This window comes from Lepeophtheirus salmonis, chromosome 13, assembly GCF_016086655.4.
Source record: "Lepeophtheirus salmonis chromosome 13, UVic_Lsal_1.4, whole genome shotgun sequence".
NCBI lineage: Eukaryota > Metazoa > Arthropoda > Copepoda > Siphonostomatoida > Caligidae > Lepeophtheirus > Lepeophtheirus salmonis.
Window position 1 is genome coordinate 14,978,966 of NC_052143.2, and position 17,236 is coordinate 14,996,201.

The 17,236-nt window shown below is 31.1% G+C and overlaps 1 protein-coding gene across 2 annotated transcripts in view; it reads left to right on the forward strand.

The window, feature by feature from the left end:
• Positions 1-16,795, forward strand: part of LOC121127470 (transforming growth factor-beta receptor-associated protein 1) — a 38,127-nt gene extending 21,332 nt beyond the window's left edge. For both annotated transcript variants that reach the window (XM_040722846.2, XM_040722847.2), the window contains exons 6-15: positions 2,972-3,110; positions 3,165-3,359; positions 11,484-11,681; positions 11,738-12,015; positions 13,762-13,954; positions 14,007-14,198; positions 14,638-14,813; positions 14,880-15,027; positions 15,097-15,203; positions 16,409-16,795. In XM_040722846.2, the coding sequence (XP_040578780.1) occupies positions 2,972-3,110; positions 3,165-3,359; positions 11,484-11,681; positions 11,738-12,015; positions 13,762-13,954; positions 14,007-14,198; positions 14,638-14,813; positions 14,880-15,027; positions 15,097-15,203; positions 16,409-16,538 (1,756 nt within the window). In that variant the 3' untranslated portion in view covers positions 16,539-16,795. The remainder of the gene's footprint in view (positions 1-2,971; positions 3,111-3,164; positions 3,360-11,483; positions 11,682-11,737; positions 12,016-13,761; positions 13,955-14,006; positions 14,199-14,637; positions 14,814-14,879; positions 15,028-15,096; positions 15,204-16,408) is intronic.
• Positions 16,796-17,236: the final 441 nt, after the last annotated feature.

Consider the following 17,236-nt stretch of genomic DNA (forward strand, 5'->3'; position numbering starts at 1 on the left):
TGACTTTTAGAAGTATTTTGCGTATTGGGCGATTTTTGCTATCGGAAAATATGGATCAAAGAAATTGTATCAAATTTTGTGTAAAACATGAAATTAAGTACTCCAATAAAGAAACTTGAAATGTTGGCAATAGCATAAATTGAAATTGTTCGGAGCAAAAAAGAAAAGTGTTTACAAGTGGCCGGGAAGATGCCAATGACGAGCTTTGTTCTGTATACCCAAGCACTTTAACAACAGATGAATATATTGAAGCAGTGAAGAAAATTATTTTTGAAAACCGTCGAATCACTATCAGAGAAGTTGCTGAGAATATTGACATATCGGTTGGCTCGTGCCATAAATTTTTTTGAACGTTTTGGACATAAGACGAGTGTTAGCGAAGTTTCTTCCGAAACTGCTTAATTTTGACCCAAAGAATCGTCACATTTTTTGGGTAAAAGCAACACCGCAATAATTCCTCAGTCACCATATTCATCGGATTTGGCCCCATTTTACTTTTTTTTTCACCTATGAAAAGACGGAGATTTGCAACTGTATCTGAGGGGGATTACTTTGAAGAAGTCAACATAAATATTGATGAATAAATAAATATTTTCTCCTTAGAAAAACCCCAACTCCCTCACTTTTTGAACACACCTCATATATACAGATAATATGTTCAATGAAGTGTTTTAATGTTTATTTATTATATAAATAAAGAACATTGGTAACTTTTTAAGAAAAGCTTGGGAGGAGAACAGCTAAGCTGTCATGCACGTTATATTAGATGCGCTGCTTGCAGCTGTGAAAGGAGGAAATAAGAACGAATCCCACTCCTTATATGACAATGATATATATGCTTGAATTAATCCAATGTCGATCATCAATTATAATCCGAGTTCAATAAGGACTTACTATTATACCTCTCCGTATTTCATGAGCACAACACTAGTCATTACTTAATATTTAAATGTACTCTCTTCAAGAATTAAATAATAATGATAACAGCTTCGGAAACCCCCGCTCTCTAGGACATATTTTATACACCTTTAAAAATGAATATGGAACGACATCTGATTTTGCCCTGAAGTGCAAAATAATGATATTATATTTATTTCAAGTAAACGAGATTGAAACTGGAACACCTCATATCTTATACTAATGACTTTTTATGCTTAGTTGATCTATTTTTACAATACAGTGTTCTACAAATGTTTAAAAAACCGAAAATCAACATGCCGACACTCACAATTTGAATAATGTTTTGGAGGAGAGCAGCTTAGCTGTCGTAACGTTTCATTAGATCAACTACAAGTAGTTGTGACGAGGGGGAGGGGAGATGGAAATAAAGAAGTGTATATGTAGGTAAGAATTACTCTGATGTCGATACTCAATTCGACTCTGAGTCCAACAAGGACTTGGAAATTTTCAAGATTACAGCTTCATCTCTTATGAGTAAACAAAAATGTTCAAACAGGTTTTTATTATAATTGAATGTAGTTGAAAAGGAAGTTGTTCACTCCTCAGGAATTAAATAGTAGTGAAAACTGCCTAGGAAAAGAAAATTTATTCTTTAGCTTAACAACTAAAACAACGGGCAAGGTAATAAATAATAGGGATTAATGATTATTCTAATTAAGGAAGGGATCTATGTAAACAAGAAACCAGGGCTGCTGAGTCGGTACAGAAAATGCCCGACTCAGACAACATTTTTTTTTTAAATTTCACCAACTCCGACTCCAATACACAATGTTTTAATAATACATTTTATAGCCTATATAAGCACTATTGAGCCATTTGAGTCTAGAGACAATAGATATAGATTTAATTTATAGCTATAGGTAATTAAATAATTGTGCCAGGTATAAAGAAATTATTTGGAATATAAGAATATTTAACAAGATGGAACAACAAATAAAATGGATCAAAATCTATCTATTGCTAATACGTTCATAAGTTTCTAAACATAATTTATGTACTCGTAACTGAAGAACAACAATACATCTCTCGAATAAACTCATTGCTCTGATGACAATGACTGTTCACAAAACTAAGTAATGAACTAGCCTGGCTAGTAGTAGCGATACTCTACTCAACATAATAATTTGAACTTTAAAAAATTTGTCTTGGAAATTGTGATAGTTTAGACTATTGCCCACTTTTGAAGTTTGTGAATTATACTTATAAATTTTAGTTAATTTTCAAGTTTCATAAATTAATAGTACTTAATACTTATACCTTTTAAGCCTTTTAGATCTTAAATAAGTTTTATTTAAACAAATTATAATAATTTTTGCTGCGGAGTAGGTACAAATTTTCTGACTCCTGACTCTGTAGCCCTGTAAGAAACTAAGTTTAGTGATAAGAAAAGTAAAAATGGTTGCGGCTGTACTCTTCCTTCTTTTTAGTTAATTATTTAATAGGTATTTGTGGTATTAACTTATCCCTCTGAAAGAAGAATTATCTCCTTTCTTTGCTGTAAATTGTTTTAAAAACTGCATCATAAAATAGAGTATGAATAAAAATATAATTTTTGCTGCAATAATTCATTTTCTACCCCCTTCCCCCCTTATATTATATATTAGGCAGCTGATATAAACAAGTGTCTACCTTCAGTAGTATTATATATCTCGTTCCCGCCTTCTTCTTGCGCTCTTTTATTCCTTACAAAAATATTAACTCTAATTATAACCAAAAATGAATGACTCGTGCCTTCCGAATTAATATTAAATTTAAAAAAATTAATGTCATCTAATCTATCACTGAGGTATCAAACATATGGCTCGTGGGTTCAGTCGGGTCGTAAATATTCATTGTTAAAAATTACTTTTCCTTAATTACATTTGTAAGCAAGACTAAATGAAAGCCTTTTCTATAAAGCAAAATTCCTATTGTTTTCCTCACTTGTCAATTTTGTCTGGCCTCATTGAGATCATAGTGACAAAAATCAATTTGAGACCTTTATTCTAGTTATTGTGAATTATGTTTGCAGTTTGTTGGATTATGCACAAAAACAGGTGGTGCCTTTCTCTGGTGGAAGGCTCATTGGGAATTATGATGGTAGAATATTTCTAGCCTCCTCCTCTTCCATTTACACGATTCAACCAATACCCATTGAAAAAAGAATTGAAGTAAGTATGAGAAGGATTTCTTTATATCCAGCTTTTTTTTTTACTTCATTACAGATGTTATTGGGGAATGAGGATGCTCAAGAAGCATTAAATCTTGTGGAGAATGAATGTGCTCGAAGACGGATTGATGAAAAGTTTCATAATTTACTAAGAAATGTACGAATCCGTGCAGGATTCATTTTCTTTAAAAATTTGGAATTGGATAAAGCAAAAGATATGTTCATAGCTGGGGAGTTGGATCCAAGAGAGGTTTGCATACTTTAATACATAAATCAGGCTTGGACACGCCCATTGAAAAAGTTAGATTGAAGCGCTCAATTGATATATATATATATATATATTTAAATATTCATTTAATTGATCAGATAGAGTTGTATTAATTAAGTACATCAATTTAACTTTATACAATTACAATTATTCTATCTAACCTAGGAAATGGGCTTTTGAAGTCTGCATGATTACATATATATAAATATATTATTTGTGTATTGGGATGAGGAAGTTTGGCTTTTTGAATTTTTTGAAAATATTTCAAAAACTAAAATTTTTGTTCTTCTATATAATTTGATCGTAGGCCCTTTTTTAATAAAATGAATCCTTCAAAAAAAAAAAAAAAAAAATCCCCTGTTTTCTCAGAAAAAAAAATTCCTGTCAGACGGATAATTTTTCCTATTCCATGAGAAAAATTCCTTCATTTTTTGGGGGAGGGGGGGGGAGCTACAGCCCCGACAGATGCCCTGATATACATCATGTATAATTCAATCTGTAGGAGAGAAGGGGTATCAAACCTACAGACGTTGTGTTCATAAAAATAATTTCTCCCGAGCACGTTATCCATTCAGCTATATCGCTCTATATCTTTCCACTAATTCTTAAACGAAACGCCGACTACAAAATCAATTTTTGCTTAAATGTAGTTGAGAGTGGAAACACTTTTTTTAAATTTGCAAAATGTCAGCTTGTAGGTACAATAGATGACGTCACATAATTATTTTTCTTGTGACGTTTGGATTTTTTGATGAATAAGTTGATACCTCGCTAAAATATATACAACGAGTGTATTTTGTTGTCAGCTGTAGATATTCCTGCGTATAATTTTTTAATCAGAGTTCTCAGCATCGATTTGTTGAATTAAAATTAGCTCTTTTTAAGTTTGAACAATTCTTTTTTAAATTAGGATTTAGATATAATTTTTGGGTCTTTTTCCGGTTCTTTTTGGAGGAATGGTTGCATGATAAAATAAGAGTACTGTTGTACTCACTAAGACAAAAATATAATATGTATTTTATTGTCAGCAGTCGATGGTTCTGCTTATTTTCTACTGATCAGTGTACTGAACAATGATTTGTTGAATTTGAGTTTCTGATGCTAAGGTTCAACCCATTCCCAACCATCATTGAACAATAGTTTCATAGTTACCAATTGATTTTGGGCCTTTTTTCCTGTTTATTTTTGGAAGAAAGGTTGCGTGATATAATAAGAGTAACAACGTGTATACCCTCGGGTCCTTAATAAAAAAATCCTTTGAGTCGCTCAAAAATGACTGGGAAGATTTACACGGCTCTAATTTTTCGCTAAATATGAAAAAATATCTTTCAGATAATTTATATTGTATGTCTCGTCATATTATTATAAACATTTTACCATTTAGTTCTATAAAAATTTAATCGAAGAGTTCATGCTATATAGAATATACATGAGTCCGTAGTTTATATGATTTATCATACATCATACTCTTTAAATGTCATGATATTGTATACTATATGTACATATATCTAAAGTTTTTGAACTTTGATTGTTGATCATATTCTTTTTTTTTACCTTTACATAAAGTATTATGGATACGTAATATATTTAAACTAGAGATGTACCGATACCAAAAATTTTTTTTTTTTTTTTTTTTTGGACAAAAATTTATAGAATTAAATTATTTTTTTTTCTTCATGTTCCTTTAATTAGTTAGATGGAGTTGCACTGATTAAGTATAACTTATACTGTATAAGTAATCGTTATAGTATTACAATTACTCCATCTAACCTAGGAATCTTTTGGTGAAATCCATATACATAAAGTATATTTCTTTATCTAGGAATCACCCAGGTGCGAACGTGCTCACTTTTCTGAAAAAAAAATTCAAAAATTAAATTTATTCAAAAATTTCAGTAATTTAAAAAAAAAAATATTTTTTCAGAAAATTAAATTTTTCCAAAAAAAAAAATGAAAATTATATTTAATTATATGGAAAAAAAGTTTTAAAAATTAAATTAAATTTCAAATATTTCATTTCTTTTGCAAAAAATGAAATATTAATTTTTTTGGGGAATAAAATTAAATTTTTGTTAAAATAGTGGGAAATATTAAATTTTATGAAAAAAAAAAATATATTGAATTTTTTGGACTATTATTATTACATTAATAAAATAAGCAATAAATATTTAAATACCAATAATAAATAAGAATCGGGATCGTAAATTTTACTTTGTTTTCCCAATCCCGATTCCTGAAAAAACGTCTCATCACTAATAATAATGTAGAAGATAAAGCCCCCCCAAAAAAAAAAAAGACCTCATTATTACTCTTCTTTTTCATGAGCACACTCACTCTTGACTACTCAATGCAATAATAATTTATATTAGTTATGCGACGATGACGATTAACCGTAATCGGAGAATTGGGTGTTCTACTGGTATCTGCATCGGGGAAATAATGTTTGATTTGCGGTTCTTACTTTTTATTATTTCTAAATTACATATTTATTACTTTTCTAAGTTATGAAAAAATAAATTATCCAATATATCTGTTGTCAAGATATAAAAAACGACCATGTGAATTTGTTACTTGAGCCTTATAATTGTATATAAAAATAATTCATGATAAAAAATGCTCGAAAACTGAGAACAAACAAATTGAACACAAACTAAAGGTGAACAAAAGTGTTCTAAACACATGCGGTCGGTGCATATATTGTTATTTGAGGAGAAAATGTTTCATAAAAGGGAAAGCTCGACTTTGCAAAATTTGCCTTTGGGAAGTTTGCCGTGGGGGTACTCGCCCTGGGAAAATTCGCCCTGTAAAAAGCTTGCCAGGCAGAGGAAGGCGATTTATTTTATCAATTGCAATTCTTAGAAATTTATAGCAAAATATTATTTTTTTAACTATTAAATAAAATATTAAAAATGGAATTGGAAGTTTTTACTAGAATTGCATTGGAATCGATATCGGGATTTTTTTTTAGAATCGCTACTCTCATCCCTACTTTTAACACCACCAATTCATATGACGTTAAAAAAAATATAATAGAAGCTAGTTTGGGGAAAAAATTAATATGTTGGGATGACTCTGGAATATTTCCTCTAAAGGAGCGCTCACTAATAAAAACAAACACAATTCGTTTTAAGATACCTGCTCTTATATTTTTTTCAAATCTTAAAAAAATCAGGTATGGTAAAAAGTATGAAAAAGGTCAAAATATAAATATAAAACACTGAGTATGGAGTGTCTCTTCCCGTGAATACCTCAATTATTAAAATCCATTGGCTATTTGCTGAGAAATCAGGAGATTCGTGGTCGAAAATTTAATCCGTCTTCTCCTTGAATCGCACGTACTAAGAACTGGTTTCTTAAGATTGACGTATTCAATATGACGCACGGAGATTGTTAATTATCATCTCACTCAAATTATGTCCTTTTACATTTAGGCCTGTCGTAGTTTGAATCACGGAACCTATATTTTCCTGAATCTGAATTGTACGAGGTTTAGTGACGGAAATGGAATGAACCTAACACAAATATGACACTCCTATCATAATTTATTATTGCCTACAAATTTCTCCATCTCATAAAAACTGATTGTGTAAAGCAATTTTTATATTTTTTTCCCTAATGAAAAAAAAAATCTTCCATCTTCCTTAGATGTTTTTAAATTTTTTCTATGTCAACTGGAAGGGCTGATTTCTAACGCAAAACTACCATACAAATCTGCAGTTGATTATATCCTCTATTCATTAGAAGCTAAAAAATTATTCATCTCATAAAAACTGATTTTGTCATTCAATTTTTTTCGCTAATGAATATAAAAATGTTCACGCTTCATTAGGTTTAAAGTTTTTTTTATTAATTAGAAGGGTAATTTTTGGCCCAAAATGTTGAAACCAATTCTTAGGTAATTCTAAGTTATTAAATGAAGCTTTATATTGCGACTTTTTCATGAATGTTTGCAATGCCAATATAGTTTAAACCCTCTAGAACATTCTTATTGTAAATTTTTTGTAATATCTTTAAGAAAAATAAATCAAATTTATTAGTTAAAAGATGTACATATTTATGGCATTTTATGCGTCATGAAACTTCTTATTGATCAGCTGTTCGAACAACATAATACGAGGGGTGAAAAAGATAAGATCTTTTGTAACATACCTACATACCGGGTCGTGCGAAATGGATGTACCACTACTATAGATTATTTTTTTTAGGTATAGTGATGGTAATTCGTAAATTTCCAATTTTTTACGCCACAGTTTATAATAAATGTCCAAGATAAATGTCCAAGAGATACGCAGAAATACCATAAATGACTCAACAGCAACAAGATGTCCGTTTGGAGCGAGCCAAACCCCTCCTAAACTACTTGAAGAATCGTGGCAAGCGTCTGATCTTCTTTTCGGATGAACGAACATTCACTGTCGACGCCGTCTTCAACAAGCGGAACAAATGTTATTTGCTTTGAAGACACTTCTGAAGACCTCTGCCACGTGTCCAAAATAGATGGACGGGTGCCCCACCCTACTGGAAGACGTAGGACGCCTTGCCCGACTACTTGGAGATCAAGGTACTCCCGTATGTCCTCAAGATCACCAAGAAGTCGGACAAAGCGTACTACCTCTTCCAGAGAATGGGGCACCCGCTCACACACCCAATGTTGTGCAAGCCTGGATGGAAAAGAACATGGAGTTTTGGCGCAAGACCTTTTGGCCTCCCAGAGCCCTGATCTGAATGCTTTGGATTACTCTATCTGGTCGCAAGTCGAGTCCAAGACAAGCAGATCACGCCACAGCAATGCCATTTACCTGAAGGCTTCCATGGAGAAGGAGTGTAAGCTCATGAGAAGGCACTAGATTGCCAGAGTGTGCGCCACCTTCCGTGGCAGCTTAAAGGCAGTCATTGAGAGCAACGGAGATCAAATTCATAAATAATATCTGCCATTGTATGCTTAATAAATGTCTTTAAGTAATATATCACTTCTGACTTAAGTGAGACTCAGGAGGAGCAATATTTTGCTCAGTTGATTAATGGTACATCCATTTCGCACGACCCGGTATATGCATAATAGACCTGCTCAAATTTTAAAATTTTTTTCAAACCTTTTAATATTCGACTTTTTCCCGAGCTCCAAGGTATATAGAAATTAAATATACCAGTCATTTAGACTTTGGACCGCGGCTATGCCTGCCAAATGGACCTTGAAAATTTATTCTTCGTGGCTCTAAAACAAAGGATAAAAAAACTTATTTTTTGTATTCTTTTGTCTATAGCTTCGTAATGGCTTATCGTATTACCTTGATATGGGTAGTAAATCAAAGCCAATATACTGCGCTTCAATTTTATATAAATATGTTATTAACCTTTTATTTTTGCCCATGGGTAAATTTTATGTATTAAAAAAATTCTTGTTTTGTATATTTTTTCCGCTGCCTTTTTAGGTATTCGTCTAAGTTATTATTATTATCTTGACGTATATGTATACAAAACTAGAATAATATAGAATAAAACACAAAATATACATTTTTTCCTTCAACAAAGCAAATAACTTTATATTTAAAAACAATACAATATAACATTCTAGAAATACATTAATTCTTAATGGTTTAAATTAGATGAAATCATTATTGCAAATATGGTATCTGAAAAACAACGTTGTTGATCTAGGATTTGACACAACAACTAGCAATAGTAGCATGGAAGTCTTGCATCAGAAAAAGTGATTGAAGACAAACTTTGGCGAAAAGTTTTCTACTTCGCTTGCAGATATCATATATCAGAGGTGATAATTGAAGGAGCCTGGGAGGCTATTTTTTTTTTACAAGAGTCAGGGTCCGGATAATACAATTTTTGGTAAATTAAAAGAAATTTGGTCCATGTTAGATAAGGACAATCCAAGCATTTTAGACAATGTTGAAAAATATCTGTACCCTATGAGAAGAAAAAAAAAATCAATTAATGCCATCAACAATATTCTAGAGAAGACATCTCAAAGGGCAGACTTCAGATAAGGAGCAGAACTGGTCCTGATTATTCTTGATAAGAAACCTAATCGAGGTATTCATTGGACCAAGACCGGTACAGATCATCAAGCCTGTTGGATGGTCAAGAATATATATGTTATGAAAATGTTTAGGCTTTCATATGTACGAAAATACGAAAAGGACACCATCATTGAGAGAATAAATAAATTCCCGGTTTTTTTTTATTCAAAGCATTGGAATACAGCAAAATCTGCTCCTGATGCTCCTATCCACGATTTGCAATTGATAAAAAGCATGTTTCACTATCAATATATTGATAATGACCTCTTAAAATTCTCTGTTCTGAAGATAATTAGAAATCTCAGTTGGTATCTGACTCAGGAATTAGTACCATTCAACTTATTCAGTTCGATTTTAGGAGAAAATGGCATAGGAAAAAATGTCAAGAAAAAAATGGCAGGAAAAAAAAAAAAAAAAAAAAGGAAAAGTATGTAAGTGGAAAGAAAGGCAAGATTCTTTTAAACTGATATAATAACTATCATCAATATACTATATGTATATTACGATAAAAGAAAAACACGACAGCGGTTCCTATGTTCCAATGGAAGAAATGCTAGTAACATAATTCTCAGTTATCAATTATAATATCATTAAACGTGATTACATAATACTAGGCAAGAGCAGTAATTTCCACTTCGTTATGATCCAGGGTGTGTCAGAAGAAGAGTTGGCTGTGGCGCGAAAAATCACTGAGAGGATTCGGGAGGTAGTCAAAGTTTGAAATCGTTGGAGATTGCGAGGAAAACTGTATTGCTCAGTTAGGTTGGAGCAATCTGAAATTGCAATAGAGCGATAGTCTTTGTCTCTTTATAACCCTTCTTTCTTGTCCAAAGAGAACAAAACAGGCTGGATTACGTAGTTACCTGAAGGACTTCAATTCTCGAAGTTGTTTATCTAGGACTCTGAATTCATACTTCCAATACATCAAGCCAAGTTCCTGTCCACATTTGAAAATTATAAAGGGTTTTATTTTAATTAACTCCAAGTACATATACTTAAGATTTTGAGACAAAATATTGGGAAGCATTTGTCTTTTTGTTATTTCTTCTAACAGGAAGCTGAGTTTAGATAAGGAAAAAACAATTAGTGTGGCTGTCCGGTTGACCGAAGAAATCTAAGGGCAGCCTTAATATCGGCTGTAGCTAGATACATCGCTTTATCCTTGAGGATTCCCGAATCGCAAGACTCATCGTGGGATGATACAATCGAATTAGTAAGATACTTTCCATCGATATCACTTCGATGAATGTCCCCTTAGGATAATTATTCGGCGAGATAAGAAGATAGGAAAGAAAATACGGATTGAGATGGATTTTTCTTTTCCTGTTTTTTCTTTTTTGGGGGGTTGTTTTGCGTTTTTTTTTGTTAAGTACACTGGGTAACAGTATTTGATTATGTGATTTTTTGAAAATTTTAGTATTTGTTAAATTAATGATTTGATTGTTTTTGAGTTTTAAGGTCTTTTAGAAGGAATTTAATTTTTAACTTAAATGTTAAATGACGTTTTTTTTATATAAACGCAAATTTCCTTTTATGTGTTCATTTTTTATTTTTGTACGCCTAAATATTTATTGATAAAGACCTTATGGCTGAGGAATTTTTTTTTAATATTTTAAAATTTTGGAAAAAAATTTCAAAATTCATGGCTATTCACAAAAAATTTCAAATATTAAATTTTTGGTCCTGCTGCATAATTTTGCCCGAATGAGGAAAAATTTTTCTATTTAAAAGCAAAAGTTCATTTTTTTTACAGCCCGTTCAGCCCATCCCTTGCGGACGCTCCTGTGAATCGACTTTCATTATCAAAAAATGTACCTGAATTTTGCTATGCAGGTCCATATTGCTCTTGTTATATGTTGAAATAAAAATTAAAGAAAACATTATTTTATCTGAGCCCCTATTCTGTAACTTAGGCTAGTCTATACTATGATCCTCACTTCCTTATATTGGTGGACTATTTGAAATAATAAAATTAGATTTTTTTTTTGGCCAAGTTTAGGTATTATTGAGCCAATTCCGATGCATCGGTAGCCCTAGTTTAAACTGATATCTTTATTTTCTTTTTATGTAGGTTATAAGTTTATATCCTGGATATTTATGCGAAAATAGTCGATTTGTCCGAGAAATCCCTCCCCTTCATAATATTGCAGATGTGAATCAAATATTCAAAGGAGATAAAGTCAAAGTAGAAAATCTTAAGGAATTTCTAATGACGTATCTGGAGGGCCTTACGGATAACACTCTACTCTCTAATAGGGAAAATGAAATGGTATCATCCACCCTCCTTCTAATTGTACATGATAAATATATTTTGTATCTTTGTAGGAATTAAATTTGGCACTTTTGAAACTCTTTGCCACCAGAAAGTCCTGCACAGAGAAGCTCATTTCATTTGTATCCAATAAAAATTACGTGTTTAAAAATCATTTAACTTTAGCTATCAAAGTCCTTGAAGATAAAGGCTGCTATCATGCTCTAGCCTGTCTTCAAAAACGAGAAGGACTCATCAACGAAGCTCTCAGAACGTGGGTCTCCATCATTCAAAAAGAGATTCAGGATGAATCCTTTCCCGGTGTTTCTTATTTTATTAAGGAATTGGAGACGTAAATAAATATATTACAAATAGTGATGAAAATCGTGTGTATTTTGGGTGTTCAAATTACAGAAACCGAAAATCAACATGGTAATCCTGATAATTTGTAGAAGGTTTTCGAGGAGAGGACCTCAGTGTTCATGACGTTTCATTACATCAACTTCAATCAGCTGTGACAAAGAGAGTACCTGGACAAGGAAATAAGCAAAGACACTAGTAATAATTGCTCCAATGTCGATCTTCAATTTTAGTCCAACAACGACTAATAATTTTTACTCTGCAACAAATCCTCAAGGTCACTCTCCGTCTGTGATGCTCAGGTTTTAAATAAATTGAATTTAGTAGGAAAGTAAGTTAGCTACTGAGGAGGTAAATAATAACGACAACAGCTAAAGAAAAGAATATTCATTCTTCAGATTACCAATTCCGAAAAATGCGGCCCTTAAAAAAAATACACACGATTTACATCAATAATTATAACACTATGCAACAAAATTCAAGTCTTTCAACGTCTGCCGGCTAAAACCCATATTTATTATTGTCATTAAATCCATAGAACTCAAAAACAATCTTTCAAGTTTTCAATTGCAGTAAGTTTGACCTTTAAAGCTTTTTTTTAATTCACGTTTTTAGATTATAATTTCGATTCAGAACCATATTGTGGAATGAAATAACTATATAGACGGAAATTAAAGACCATAAAAATTAATAGAAAGTATTTCACCATTCCAAAATACATAGATTTTTTATTAAGTTATCTTGAATAAATTTCCTACAAAACGGGTCTAATCATACAAAAATTCAAAAAATTAAGGGCCTTATTTAAAACCTAATATATTATGCATTTTTTTGCATTACATTATAGGTAAAACTAAAGAATATATTTTTATTACAACCTAAAAAGATTTGCCATCGAAAAAAAAGTTTGATTTTGATCGATTTTTTTCACTTTACTTTTAATTTTTTATAGAATGTTTAAGAAATAAGTAATGTAAGGTTGAGTGAAAATGTTTCGAAATTAAATGTAATTAAGTCGATTATTTGACTAATTGTAAAAAGTAATGAATATTTTAAAGGCGGGAACAATTCAGAAATTAGATATAAATAAGTCGATTAAATGACTGAATCTGTAATAAATACTAATCAAATAGGTTGGATATGAAACATACTTAAATTAAGCTTACTCTTCCTGCCTCTAAAATATTAATACCTTATTATTTGACTAGTTGCAATAAATTATTAAACTCAATCTTAAATTACATATTTATTAAATATTCTTTCAGAAAACTACAAGTTAAACTGAAAAAATCAATCTAAATGGAACCGTTTCTTGAAAGCAAATCTTATGAAGTTGTAATATAAGGTTTATTAATTACTTTTATTTACATTATAAAGCAATTGACAAAAATATTATCTTCCATTTATGATCTTCATTTTACTGGATTTTTGCATGATTTAATACACATTTTCTTGGAACTTCAACTAAGATAACTTAATAAATAATTTATATTTTTAATGCTTGAATGTTTTTTCTTGATTTTTATTACCTTGTATTTTCATCCATGTAGATATTTCAATACATAATATGGCTCTGAATCGAAATTAACCGTCAATGTGGAAAGTTTTAATGGTTATTTTCTTGTTTTATGGCTTAAATACCAATATTAAATGTGTCTTTCAGCCGGTGGGCAAAACTACTATTGCATATTGTAATTAATAAATATTTATATATATATTATGGCTTATTTTATTTAAGGGTTCCTGACGCCAATTTTTGGAACTATGCAGATTTTGCTCTTTCCCAGGATACGTCTGGTTTTGTGGAAGTATTTAAGAGTAAATCAAATACCAATGAATTGGATGACGAAAAAATAGTGAATTTTCTACAAAAATATCCCAAAGCTCAGCTCATGTTTTTGGAGCATCTAGTTCATGAAAAAAAAGTAGAGGTAAATTGTACATAATGTGTCATAATTAATTTTATTGATATCCTTTTTCAAGGTGGAGTCCTTTCATTCCCAGTTGGCACTAATATATTTAGAATATATCCGTAGTGAATCAGAGGAAAAGGAAGCTCAATTAAGTAAATTCCGTAGGCTCATCCTTCAATCTAACTTTATCAAGCCCCAATTTCTTCTATCTCGATTGGACAAAACAAACCTTCATGCTGAAAAGGCTATTTTATATGGCAAGGTTGGTAAATTACATGTTATTGTATACAAGCGGTAGTACTCGACATTGCCCGGAGTAATCAATTAATATGGAAGTTAACTAGCTAGGCTAGCTGATGTTCGACTTATTTAGCTGGGGAAAGTATCCTTTGTCTAATAACAGAAACTACATAAGACCGCCTTCATTATTTCATTAATACATTCTTATTTCATAGACAAAAATATTTAGATGATATACATCAAGGATCTTATATCCTCTATACACGTTTGATGCTATATACACACGCCCGCAATAGTTCATTAATGCGACTATATTGTTATTTCTTACATCCTAATATGTTTATGATATACAATAGGGGGCACTATGTACAGTGCACTCCCGTTATTACTGTTTTTCATACATACAAACTTTGCTTGATTAATATAATATTAGTTTTTAAAATTAACTTATATTTCTGCAGATGGGTGAGCATGAAAAAGCCCTACGCATCTTTGTTAGTAAACTAAAGGACTTTAATGGTGCTGAAAAGTACTGCGATGATATGTCAAAATCCACAAATTTAAATATTGAGAAAAAAAAGTTACTGACAAACTTACTCAAAATATATCTTGAAGATAATATCAAATCAAATGAAATGTGAGTGTACTGAACTTTTTTTATTAAAGCAATCATCCAACCAAAATTTATTTAATACATTTACAGGAGCTCAGAGTCTGCATCAATAGCCTTAGTCAATCGTAGAAGTCATGAAATGCATCCTGTTGATTTATTAAAAACACTGCCAACCTCTTGGTCCATTGGAGTCTTAAATACAGCTTTAAAAAAGTCTTTACGTTCCACTATACACGAAGTGAGACCCAGGATATATTTTCATATGTTTATTTACGAATTCCTTTTAAAATTATTCCTCTAATCTTAGAAAAGAATGGCAAATATCAATGTTGGACTCTCAAAGGGAGAAAATATACAGTCAAAGTTTAAACTTTACCAGTTAGTTCATAGACCCATATATATTGAAGAAAATGCGTGAGTATTTTGCATACATATGGTCCATCAACATAAAAACAATCTTGAGAAAAAGTCAAGAAAATGAGAAAATCCTAATTTATTCTGTTATTTTACAAATTACGAACGCTTCAAAAATTCATTGACATATTTTTATATTCATTATGGATAGTCATGAAAATCTGTTTTTTTTTTAAATTGGCAATCTGAATAATGAATTTTCATTATTCTCAGCAGTTGTCATTAGTATTTACTGTAATGAAAATCGTGAGTACTTTGGACATGTCAAAAAAACCCAAAAATGAAAATTATAACTCTGACAATTTGAAAAATGTTTCGGAGGAGAGCAGCTCAGCTGACATGAGGTTTCATTAGATCTGCTGTCACAAGGGAGGAGGGGGGAAGGAAATACTCTGATGTCGATCCTCAATTCTACTCTGAGTCCCACAAGGACATAAAATTATAACTCCCCCAACAAACCCACAAGGTTAATCTTTGTCTTTTATGATCACATACGAATGTTCAATCAGGTTTTGAATATAATTGAATGCAGTAGATAGGGAAGTCCACTTCTCAGGAGTTAAATAAAAAAACAGCAGCTGAAGAAAAGAAAATTCATTCTTCTGATTACCAACTCCATAAAAAACGGGCCAGATAAAAACATGATTTACATCACTAATTATTTAACCCTTGATTTGTGAACTTCATTTATTTACACACTTCAATTATATTCAAATTGTATTATATTCTTATTAGAGCTAATCTAATGAAACGTTATGAACGCTTAGCTACTCTCTTCCAAAATATTTGTCAAATTGTGAGGGTTACCATGTTGATTGTTTGGTTTATGTTATTTTAACGCCCAAAATACGCACAATTTGCATCACTATTTATAGGCTTTAAAGTCAAACTTATGGAACAATTTAAGATAACCAGGAATGTTAGCAAGAGTCTTCATTTCTATTTGGGATACTTATTTTGACTGACTCGGAATCTATTCTTTTTTTCTTTTCAAATTACGAGTGATAATTTTTACAATATTTAATTGCATTTTGCCCTACAAAGGATTAATCAGGACAATGTAATAGTAAAACTGACTAGAAAATATGTAGCCTCTTCCTTTTTACGAAGAACATCCTTGCTTTTTTGTGTTGACGGACCACACATATGCACAAGCAAATTTTGGTCTTTTTCTATGAATATTTTAATCATCTTATCTTTTTCAGTCACTGTGTCACGTGTAAGAAGTCATTTTATGGAAGCGCTTCCATTACTCGATATCCCAATGGAGTTATGGTGCACAGTCGTTGTGTCATAAAAGAAAATGTTTGTCCCGTCACTGGGGAGTTATTTTAGGAATAAATTACTTTTTTGTGTGTCTCTACTGTTGCCTGATCTAAAGAAAATAGTTATACTTTTACTATAATGTCCATATTTGATCCCTTTCATATCCCATATTTATCCTATTTATACACATATTCGATTTTGCTGTGGTACATAACATTGTGCAGTAATTACCAAATTATAATGTTTTTTAAATGCATTTAATATCAAACTATTACTATATATTGATTAGGTACAATAAATAAAAATCCGTGGTTTGATAAAAATCATTATTAAAATGTATTTTTTAACTAAAGTCGGGAGAAGTCTTTGTTTTGAATCCATCTTGAGACCTCTTTCGAGCTCATTTTAAATCTATTCAAATTTAGATATCTAAGTAGTATTTTGATTTTTTTTTAAATCTGCTATAAAACCCTCCCTCCCGATAATAATTTTTCAACTCTGAATGTGTGGTTTTTAAACATATTTTCGAAGTAAATATTCATTAAAGCCTTTTATACTTGAAGCAATAGTTTTATCATATTTCTAATTAATAAAGTATAGTTTTGAAGTCATATAATTTGCTCAAATGTTGCAAAAAAGCTCAACTTCTTCCAAATTTTATCATTGCATGTGTACTGGAGAGTCCTATTTTTATGGTGACCTGTTAGTTCGGTTTTCCGTTCTATATTTATGACAAAGTTATGTTTGAAAAGTTTCAATCTTCAAAA